Below are 10,657 nucleotides of genomic sequence, written 5' to 3'. Positions count from 1 at the left end.
GGTCCTACAGTCTCCCCCCCCCCCGCCCTCCCCCAATTCTGCTTGAAAAAGGGGCCATGCAATTGTGACAATGTTCAGTGACAGTTGGATTATTTCTATAAGGAGAATTAACTGACGACAGTGATTATTATTTAAACAAAATGTAAAATTGATAAAATTACTCCTTACATCACAATACTGTACACGTTAACAATGCCTATAACACTAACCTTTAATCAAGCCACTCTTTTGCAGATCATGTCTACTGGGTAGCATAGTGTGTCAGAGAATAGTATCACATATTGCACGGTAAAATAATTATGACCTAGTAGCTACTGTACATCAGACCAGCTCAGCTGGGAAAACCAATCTCATTTGCATACTGTAAGAGCTCCAGGGTGAGGTAAACTGGCAATGGTAAGTCTCAAAAGATAGAAGACACTATGCATCATCCAACACTTGGCCGCTTCAAGTCCCTAAAAAAAATAAAAACATGTATTTTATACATATACTGTTTTGTATCATAAATGTGATGATTTTTTTTCAAAGTTACTGTGTCCATACATATACAAATCAGAGTGACTGAAAGAAGATGGGATAATGGACAACAACTTAGAGTTTAAGCAAGAGTGCTTAAACTCTTGCTTAAAAGGAAAAAAATCTCTCACACATACACACACACAAATTCATCAAAACACATAAAAGGCTGTTATCTACTTTTTCACATTACATCTGACCACCTCATGTTTCATGTTGTAAGAAGCCGATTCTTCCCCTTTAAACACGACTGAGCCTCTGACATGGAAGAACACTGTGTGAGAAGGTGACTTTTACAAGCATATTTAAGGCTTAAACATAGAATAATTACAAAATAAAAACCTCAGTAGAAAAACATTTCATTAAAACTTGTGTGACAAATACTGTATATGTCAAAATCTAACAAACTCAGATTTATATATTCTTAAATCAGGCATGGAAATGTCGATAATCTGTTTGGAATCGAATCGTTGGCCTTTGAATCGGAATCGTGAGGTGCCAAGAGATTCACACCCCTAGTATTTTACACTTTCTACAATTTAAGTACCTTTTACAGAAAAAGATAATTCCTAACTGTTATGGCTCACTATCAAACCAGCATGTATGCCAAGTGCTTATGCCCAACAGTGCTTCAGACACTGTGCCTTATTGAAGGATCAAATGTCAGGGGCCCGAGAAAACCAAACATGCTCAGTTCAAGTCATATCTGTTAACTTGTCTTTGATAAATATTATCCAGGACATTTGGTGTCAATGACACCTCACCACCTCGGTCACGTCACTGTTGGAGCCCTGCTTACTCAGAATACATAAGCCAAATGGGGTTACTTCCTGCCATGGGCAACTCTCCAGACAGAGACATTGTGAGTGGTGTTCCTACTGGGAAGTCCTCCACCTTCATAGGGAATGTGTTTACACAGTGGATTCCAACTCCACCCATTAAACAACCACAACTATGGGGGAGAAGGTTGTTATGTTGTAAGTAGTCATACCCCGGTTATCATCGCTAAACATTAAAACACTGTTTACTGCCAAAACTGCAAATTAAGTATGGGGGCAAACAACTTCCTTAAATTAAAAATCACTATCACATCTATGACTGCCTCTGCAATCTCTCTACTGGTCAAAAAGTATGGTTGAAGACTTTGCTTTCCCTGTACAGTACAAAATCAAGCAAACACTACTTTTATTTATAAAACAGTCATACTGGGTAGTCAAGACAGTAAGGAAAATAAAATATCAAGTCTTAGCATGAATACATAGGTGCTCTCTCACAATGGCTAAGAATTACAAAAGGAAAAAGAGAGAGTGACTTCTTTGCCACTTCCTGTGGAATGTAGAACAGCACATGCTGATGTAGCAGCACGGTGGGCCCTACCACTTCCTAGCCTCCAATCACACCAGGCTTCCTGCATACAGCAGACAGACAGTAATCCTTTCAAACCCACAATCTCCTGCTGAGAACACGTTCACCACTGCAATTCTAAACATGTTTTGTCTTCATAAAAAGTGAGTGAGACAGCAGCAGGAGAGAAAGAGGAGGAATAGTGATCTCAAACTATTAAAGGACTCAATTAACTCACATTATAGACTTCAATACCATAGGGTGAGCAAATAGGAAATTCAAAGTGGAGTCCCTCAGCAAACACAGAATGAATATCATTCTTTTCAATGCTATGGTAAATAACCTTCAGGTTCAGTTGAGAAAGTTACAGTTGGCACAAACCTAATCAAACAAGGGCTGTATCTTAGACAAAGTCTGACGGACAAACAGCATAGTATTGTGTCAATAAAGTCATCTGTTCCCCTGTTGCCTGATAGAACTAAAAGGCCATCCGTGGAGAATTACTGAGCAGCAAATATGTTGCTTTCCATTGCAATACTATTAGAATAACCATTACACACAAATGGAGAATGGCAGGGTGATTTCCATAAAGCATTAAGAAGGACCAGTGCAAGCTGATGACTGTGTGAATGAGCAGAACAGGATGGGTGAACAGCTTATTAGGTTACCTGATATTAGCCCACTGCCAATTTATTCTACTCAAATGTTTTTACTTACAAAGGCTTATAATAACAATAATACATTTTATTTAACAGCGCCTTTCTGAGCACTCAAGGATGCTTTACAGACAATAAAAAGTATGATATGATAAGTAAACACAAAGTAGATGTAGTTAATTTGTGAGGAAAGATAGGACTTGGTGGCAAAGAGCACCAGAATTCTTGATTGAGATAAAACCATATGATGTTTTTAAAACTAGATCTGGGTTAAAAAAAGAAAATAGAAAAAGAAAAGCACAAGAATAAAAAGTCCTTGCAAGACAGCGGGACACTGAGCTATATGTTTTTTAGCACTTGATGTCCATGGGCATAATTTAGTTTCCAGTGAATGTATTTACAAGAGAAAACAGAACAATCCTCAAAAGGAGAGGGATTATGTTCAGATTAGCACAATGCCATGCAAGATAAAGCAAACATATCCTCCATGCTGTATTGCATTTATTATTTGTCATTATAAATTATCATTACTATATTATACCACAGCTTTATTAGTGGGATATCTTTAGCTGAATGATAAGAAATGGAATGCTTCACTAATCCAAAATCCCAAACTACAGATGCTTGATTACACAACTGCAAAGCAACGCTTAGCTTTGAATCAGGCAAGCGCTTTCTAAAGTCAAAACATCAGGCTACACTGAAACTATCACTGCTGTAGTTAGGTTTTTTAACCGTTGTAGACGGTAAACTGCCATGCGTGAACTCGTACAAAGGTTTTGGGGTCAGTCGGGGGATAAAATGAGTAACGTAAGTAAAGTCTTTCTAGCATGATTGTCATTGTACATCTGTTACATTCAGTACCGTAGGGTTAATACTTCTAAATCTAATGTAAAAATAGACCGGACAAATACAACTGATGATGGCTTAAAAATGGTAACGTTATTGCATTTACGTATCTGTCGCATCTCAAAATGACGTGGCTTTTTCACACCCAGGTGACTAACGTTAACGTTACTATAATTTAGCATAATTGAGCAATAATTTTGAATTAAATCAAATTGATCATTCTCGGCATGGTTCTATGGATTATAATAACAACAATCTATATAATAAAAATTATGGAAACAAAATAAAACCTAGCGTTAGACCAACGGATGATTTAAATATGTGTTAATGCGTCTTTGTATGTCGGGGTTATTTCATAAAAGGAAATCAATAAGCTCAGTTACAAGGTGGTACCTCCAAAAGTTGCCAGCAACTGGTAGTAGCAGCTGGCTACTGGCTTATCTGTAGACATAGTTAGCTAGCTAGCTTTTGCAAGGTGTCACATAAGTTCACTGGCCAGTATTGGAAGCTAAAGTTAGCTAGCATCTAGTCATGGTTGCTACGTTAGCTTTCTGTGCTGAGTGAATGCTGACACCTCTATGTACCCCGCCCAACACAGCACAGAAAGACAATGTCAAAACAGCTAAACTCACACTGGCACTACTGGATACCCATCTACCGTTAGCTAGCGCTAGTTGGCTAACGGTAACGTTAGATTGCCGCATGTAACGTCCATAGACAATTAAGGTAACGTCAGCTGAAGCGTACAGAAACGTTATATTGTTGGCGCCATGTCTAAGCTAAGGTCACTCGGCAATTTAGAACTTACAGGATACCAGAGCAGGAGGTACATACGAAGGAGCCCACTGTCATATTGGCGTATGTTGGGCCGCGCTGGTCGCAGTCAAAGCACTTTCTGTTGGGAGGCAAACTCGTCATTTCTCTCAGCATCTTCAGGTGTTTCTCCTCTTGTTTTCGTTTCGCACTCGCCGCCATGGTAAGGGATATACGGCAGGATTAATAAAACCTGGGAGTCAGGAAAGTCAACTAAGCTAAAACAAAGGGCTGTGCTTTTTAACGCTAGTCGATTGCCGACCCGTGCTAAAGACAGAGAAGGAATGGGTAGGTGGCTCTGTTGTTAAGGGGGCCTAGCGTCTCCTCGGACAAGGAGTTTAAGGCGTTGGATCAGTTGTACTAACGGAACAAGATGGTTCCTGTCGGGGACTTCCGCTTTCGCTTAAATCCCGTTATGCCGACTACACCGCTTCGTTTTGGGTCAGGTCAAATGGTTGTCTTCATGGATGTTCTTACGAGAAGGTTATCTTACGTTCCAAGATGTTTCCAACATATTTCCTTGTTGAGATGATTAGAGTCTGGTTAAGCCATTAAGCCATTTATTTTTTCTTTATAAATCGATTTTCAAACATTCAGTCATCACAGCTCATAACATACGATTATAGATAAATGATTGCACTGATATAATATGAAAACAAGTAAGAAAGTGATAAGTAAAGTATAAACAAACACATGAAGAGAATAAATAAAATAAAAATGTGACAGACTTACGTACCTCGTTGATTAATGATATTGACAACAGATGTTCTTAATTACATAGTTTGGAGTATATTTCAGATATAACTGTAGCTTTCTTATTTGTTACTAATTTAAGAGACTCAAAATATATGTACATTTCAATTTGGAATAGTTTAAAACATGGTCTTGATTTGGAAAATTTTGATTTATGAATATGACACTTACCTAATAAAATAAAAAGATTAACAATATTACATAAATGTATATCTTTATTCAAAATATGTAATAATAAGTTCCCCTTCAAGTGTGATTGTATGTGTTGTTTTAGATACCATATAAATTCCAAAACTTTTCCAGAATGTAATACAAAATAAACAACCATAAAAGAGATGAGTTAACGATTCTTGTTCTGTCATACAAAAACTACAATAATTGTCAACTGGCATGACTTTTGAGATAAACAGGTTTGTAGGATATGAATTATTAAATAACTTTTCATTAATTATAATGTGCCATTAGGTAGAGATTTGAAAACTGAGTTATATTCTTTGAACGTTGCCTTATCTCTGATAAAGGATTAAAAAGGTTAAAAAGTGCAGAATTTCAAATCCAACTTGATCCTTAGAGCCAGAGAGCACTGGGTTTTTTTTAAATGATGGTGTCTGTTTTTCCATAGAAATATCTTAAATATGGTATTTATGTCTTTACATGTTGAATCATGGAGAGAGAGAGAGGGAGGGAGGGAAGGGTAGACAAATCTTGAAATCCCTTCTGCTTTAGTCAAAATAATCCTTCATAAAATAGAAATGTCTCTTTGAAGCCATACATTCCGTATTGTTTTAGTCTTCTTCAATTGGATGAAAAATTAAGTTGCTGACGTTTCATGTTGTCCTTGCAATTGGCGTTGTCACTACCTAGTGGTCCACAACAATAATGCACTGACGTTGATTAATTACTGCGTAATACATTTACCCAGTTTTTACAATAGATTATATGGTTTGCCTAAGTCCAAGACGGTTTGTACTAGTTAATAGTTTATCTGTAGTTATCAGATCATGAAGTGGAAAACATTACAGTGTAAAAAGATAGCGCACCAGGTGACTTGGCCAAGGAATTGTATTTCACGTGTCAAACAGCGGATTCCGAAAATTAGAATGGGCTTGAACTGTCTCGTCTCTTAAAGGAGATCTCTTTGGTTGTACTCATGACAGTGCACAGACCGCATGTCTGTTTACACATCAGCGCCACTATGGGGATTAACAATTTCACTGCACCATGGTGCGCTTTTTTTCTCTAATACTCACGTTTTTAATGCAATGCAGTATTTAATTTTAGAAAATATTACAAAACATGTTATGTAAATAGAATCATACTAGATTGGAGAAAATGATGACATAGTACAACATTTCCCTTTTGTCTGTGCTAGACTCGCAAAGCCAGCCATATCGCCACAGCACTTCATCAGCACTAGAGTAGTCCTCTGCATAGAATATGAACTATTTCCAGGGACTAAACTTGAAGTCAGTTGATTTCCATGTAAATGCTTGAAAGATGCTTGTCATTAGAGTTTTAAACAGATGACTCATTAAAAAAAAAAAAGAATGGTAATCCTTACGGAATAACCTACAGATGAAAGGTACCACATTGACAAAAAAAGAATTCTAGATATCAAGTGTATATATCCACACACCAAAATAACTTGCATGAACAAAGTCTTGGTGTACACATTACTTTTTTATTACAGATGAATCGCATATAACAGAATACCAAGTAAACCAAATTACAATTGTATTATTTACAAGGAAAACTAGACACCAAGGCTATTTTGTGCCAAGGATTGCAGGATTGGTCAACATTAGCCAAGGTAAGGCAGGGGACCAGTTGACTTTACTCGTGAATATGTTATCAAATTAAATCATTTAAATAATAGAGTTCTTAGATTTCTGTCTGAAACCTGGTTCTTACTGCCTAGTCAAACTTTTTATGTGGACGATAATGTTTGTTTTGCTTGCTTTTGTCTTTTTTCATTACTAAACTAACATTTAAGGTAGAAGGTGACCTTATTTTCTCTCTGCAATCCAGAGAGAGTCTGTTACCCACAAACGAGATGTACTATAAATAATCTCTTAAGAAGAATCATGCCACAATCCTGTCCAACTGCACCCCCTTTAAACCATTTTCTGCTGCAGCAAATTGTTAATTAACATGAATTGCTGCTGACTGATTGAATTAATGTCTGCTGATGCTGCTGTAGTGGAGAGAAGTCAAAGGGTCTGTGGTTCTCAGTGTAGCCGTAGAGTTTCCGGAGGGCCACACGAGCTGCCTCGTCCTCGGCTGCTGCAAGTGTCTCTCCTGGACCCTGAGCCAGAAGCTTCTTGTTGCTGAATTAACACACGTAAACAAATACCCAAAAAGTGATTCTATTAGGCAGATTAAACACAAAACACTTTTAACCATCAAGTCATCAAAATGAATTACCTGCATCTCACTCAAACCTCAAAAGTGTAAATTTTAATGTAACTTGATTTCTAGGACACTCCATTTTTTTAATACAGTTAACCTTTAATTACTGTAATTGTAACAGCATCTACAACTGCACACATACCTGTACAAGCCGACAAAGTACAGAGGCAGGACGGTACAAGCTCCAGCAGACCTGATGAGGCGAGGCTCTGGCAGTGGAACCTTCCTCTTAGTAAGCTCTTCCACTAATAGTCCCATGGGGTTGATAACTGTCCACATATCAAACAGGTCTTTCCCTATCAGCTGAGTGACCAGGAAATCCTACGGAGAGGGGAGATGAAATGAAAAGTGTCATACTATTGTAAAAATAACTCAAGAGTCTGAAGGTGGAAAAATGATAGCAAATATTGAGAACCCATGATACTCTGCGGAAGCAATTCTCCCATAATTCTCTTACCCGGAGGAACAATCCAGTTTGCTCAGCTCCACTGCTCTCCTGTAAAACTCCAATTACTGCCATGAATGTTGAATGAAGCACATCATCAGGAACAGGACATTCTGCACTCAGGGTTAGGTCGTCAATGCCGAGATTTCTTGCTACATAGGACACCACTGCTGAACTGGTAAGGTGCCCTACGACACTCTCCACCCCCTCACTCGGCAGGCTCGGGAAGCTGGCCCCGCACCAGTCTGTCAGGAAGCTTTTAGTGAAACCTGCTCCCTTTTCACTCAGCCGGGTATTATCTTTTAGAACAAGAGCAGTGATCCCGGAGTCCACGCCTAACCCCTTTCTCTTCTCTTGCTCCGCCTGCAGGTAACAGGGATTGATGAAGGCTGTTTTCAGTACCTCCAGGGAGAAGTTCTCGTGGAGGCGGCTGCTGAAAGCCTGAACCTCAGCGTGGTAATCCCAGTGAGGCTGATGAGACCTGAAAGAAAGTCAAACGTGGCGTTAACTGACTTCCTCTAAACAAAAAAACCAAACTGGTTCTGGTGCTGTTGGGGTTATCCAAAATCCCTATGTATGTGTGACACTTAGTAACTGTACACTAAAGTTAATAGTATTTGTACCATCAGGACAAAAGTGTTTGATGAGTACGGTCAAAACTATGTTAAATTAAATTCTTAAATATAAAATTATAATATGAGAAGCACAAATATGGCCCAGCTATTCCTCCACCTGTGCAAAGAAACCACGATTGCTTGCTCCGCCCCTTGGTTCACTTTAATAACTGGAAATAATATCAACACTCGCACTGCAAAAAAAAGTTCGCATTGGCAATGTGTGTAATGCAATTACACTTTCTTATATATATATATTAAGCCTAATCAATCGGCTAAGATGAATAAACACACACTGACCAATATATGAAATACTATAACGTTAATGGCCTTGAGATGCTCTCTAGTGCACTCTTGTCAGCTAGCTAGCTAACGTTAGCCTCACCGTGGCTTCGGTGGTGGAGGTCCTTCAAGCTTTAACTTCTTTGCCATGAGGTGTGTGTATGCTTTCATCCATCGCTTTTTCTCCCTAACCTGTGACAATGATACGTTTCTGCAAACACGCTGACAGTGAATGCCTAACGTTAGCACACCACGATTTAGTATGTATCCGGACGCCATGGTCGTCAGTAAAGCATGAGTGCAACAGCTAAAAATGTCCGGCACGGAACTAGAAACAATATCCGGCTAGCCAGACTGTTCCTAACTAACGACGGCGCGTTACCATGGAAACAAACATTAACGTTTACCAACGTTACATACAGACACAGCGGACAGTCGAGTTAAATTCACGGGGCAACTAATCTTACAAATTGCTAGATTACAAATACAAAATAAGTATAGATTACATATTTATTTTTCTCCTCTTGTTAGTTTGTGTATTTTTGGCGATGTCCACTCCAGAAGTCCAGGAAAAGACGGGAGATAAAGTACTGCCAGCGACTAAAATGGAAGATGGAGATGCCGAAAAAACTTCTTCTGTCAAAGATAAAGTGGATGCCATGACAAATGATGACGCTCAAGGAAACAAGGAAAGTAACACAGAACCGCAAACCCCACTTCAACAAAGAGCAAAACATTCAGAGCCACGCATGACCAAGATGTTCCTTAAAGACCTTTGTAAGCAGAACAAACTTTACTCAACACCTTGCCTGAATGACACCCTGTACCTGCATTTCAAAGGTTTCTCCGCCATTGAGAACCTAGAGGAGTACACAGGACTGAAGTGTCTCTGGCTGGAAAGCAATGGGCTTCAACGCATTGAGAACCTGGATGCTCAGACCGATCTGCGCTGCTTGTTCCTTCAGCAGAACCTCTTACACAAGCTGGAAAACCTTGAACCTCTGAAAAAGCTCTGTACCCTTAATGTCTCCAACAACTTCATACACATCATAGAGAATATCTCCTTCCTTCCTGACCTGAGCACTCTGCAGATAGCCCACAACAAGCTGGAGACTGTGGGGGACATAAAGCATCTGAGTCAGTGTCTGGTAATCAGTGTGCTGGACATGTCTCACAATCTATTACATGACCCTGAGATCCTCCTGGTACTTGAGGCCATGCCAGAACTGCGTGTGCTAAATCTAATGGGAAATGAGGTGGTGAGAAAAATCCCAAACTACAGGAAGACCATGATTGTGCGTCTCAAGCAGCTCACCTTCCTTGACGATCGCCCTGTGTTCCCCAAAGACAGGGCATGTGCAGAGGCATGGGCTGTGGGAGGGCTGGAAGCGGAGCGTAAAGAGAGGGAGCAGTGGGAAACACGAGAGAGGAGGAAAATTCAGGACAGCTTGGACGGCATTGCAAACATTCGAAAGAAAGCCTGGGAGAGACAACGCCTTCGAGAGCTACAAGAGAAAGGTATACGGTTTACAACTTTTACTACCCTGGTGCACACATACAGAGTAAATGTGGATTTGCGTCTTTAAAACAGCTGCCTACAATCTGTTTCATTTCAGGGGTCACTGAGGATTCAACCACTCCAGAGAGTCCATGTGAGGAAAATGACACCCAGATGATGCCAGTCTTTGTGCAAGACTGCCTGGATGCCCGTGAGGAGTTCTTCCAGAGTCAATCGACACAGGGGCCCAATGAACAGCAGTCAAACTGTAAACATCTTAAAGAAGAGCAGCCAGGCCAAGGTTTAGAGAGGGAACAGTTAGAGAAAGGCGACCAGGAGAAATCAAAGACAAAGGTGACTGTGACACAAGAGAAGGAGGGGCTGAATCCAGAGCACTCAGCACAAGAGCAAGAAAGCCTTGCAGGGAAGATGCTAGAGACCGAAATAGGAGATGATAAACAAGAAATAGGAGATGATA

General features: G+C 39.6%; 3 protein-coding genes and 1 long non-coding RNA gene across 16 annotated transcripts in view; 2 read left to right on the top strand and 2 right to left on the bottom strand.

The window, feature by feature from the left end:
* The window catches only part of agfg1a (ArfGAP with FG repeats 1a), a 22,249-nt gene extending 17,691 nt beyond the window's left edge, over positions 1–4,558 (bottom strand). For 4 of the 11 annotated variants that reach the window (XM_032511303.1, XM_032511286.1, XM_032511294.1 and 1 more), the window contains exon 1: positions 4,174–4,557. In XM_032511303.1, the coding sequence (XP_032367194.1) occupies positions 4,174–4,340 (167 nt within the window). In that variant the 5' untranslated portion in view covers positions 4,341–4,557. Of the gene's footprint in view, positions 1–4,173 lie in introns of all 11 variants that reach the window. The other 7 variants (XM_032511275.1, XM_032511281.1, XM_032511324.1 and 4 more) reach the window with 4 other exon arrangements.
* Positions 1–5,355, top strand: part of LOC116686404 (uncharacterized) — a 27,237-nt gene extending 21,882 nt beyond the window's left edge. The window contains exon 3 of the long non-coding RNA XR_004331245.1: positions 4,977–5,355. This is a non-coding gene — a long non-coding RNA (uncharacterized LOC116686404). The remainder of the gene's footprint in view (positions 1–4,976) is intronic.
* A 1,237-nt stretch (positions 5,356–6,592) lies between these two features.
* mrpl44 (mitochondrial ribosomal protein L44) lies at positions 6,593–9,055 on the bottom strand. The gene is made up of 4 exons (XM_032511195.1): positions 8,785–9,055; positions 7,798–8,266; positions 7,483–7,661; positions 6,593–7,258 (listed from the first exon to the last, which is right to left on the bottom strand). Exons 1-4 carry the CDS (start codon positions 8,958–8,960, stop codon positions 7,078–7,080), a joined length of 1,005 nt encoding a protein of 334 aa, XP_032367086.1. The 5' UTR covers positions 8,961–9,055; the 3' UTR covers positions 6,593–7,077.
* A 17-nt stretch (positions 9,056–9,072) lies between these two features.
* The window catches only part of dnaaf1 (dynein axonemal assembly factor 1), a 2,553-nt gene continuing 968 nt past the window's right edge, over positions 9,073–10,657 (top strand). Inside the window, exons 1-2 of one of the 3 annotated variants that reach the window (XM_032511188.1) lie at positions 9,073–10,199; positions 10,298–10,619. In XM_032511188.1, the coding sequence (XP_032367079.1) occupies positions 9,230–10,199; positions 10,298–10,619 (1,292 nt within the window). In that variant the 5' untranslated portion in view covers positions 9,073–9,229. Of the gene's footprint in view, positions 10,200–10,297 lie in introns of all 3 variants that reach the window. The other 2 variants (XM_032511181.1, XM_032511172.1) reach the window with 2 other exon arrangements.

This window comes from Etheostoma spectabile, chromosome 3 (genome assembly GCF_008692095.1).
Source record: "Etheostoma spectabile isolate EspeVRDwgs_2016 chromosome 3, UIUC_Espe_1.0, whole genome shotgun sequence".
NCBI classification, from domain to species: domain Eukaryota; kingdom Metazoa; phylum Chordata; class Actinopteri; order Perciformes; family Percidae; genus Etheostoma; species Etheostoma spectabile.
Note: the sequence above shows the minus strand (reverse complement) of the source record. Positions and strands in the feature narration are given on the sequence as shown.

Excerpts from the sequence above, each read along its gene's own strand:
- mrpl44 (XM_032511195.1), bottom strand. The coding sequence starts at position 8,960 with ATGGCGTCCGGATACATACTAAATCGTGGTGTGCTAACGTTAGGCATT. Across the intron at positions 8,267-8,784 it reads CCTCCACCACCGAAGCCACG|GTCTCATCAGCCTCACTGGG; the intron begins GTGAGGCTAACG and ends ACTTTCTTTCAG. Across the intron at positions 7,259-7,482 it reads TACTTTGTCGGCTTGTACAG|CAACAAGAAGCTTCTGGCTC; the intron begins GTATGTGTGCAG and ends GTGTTAATTCAG.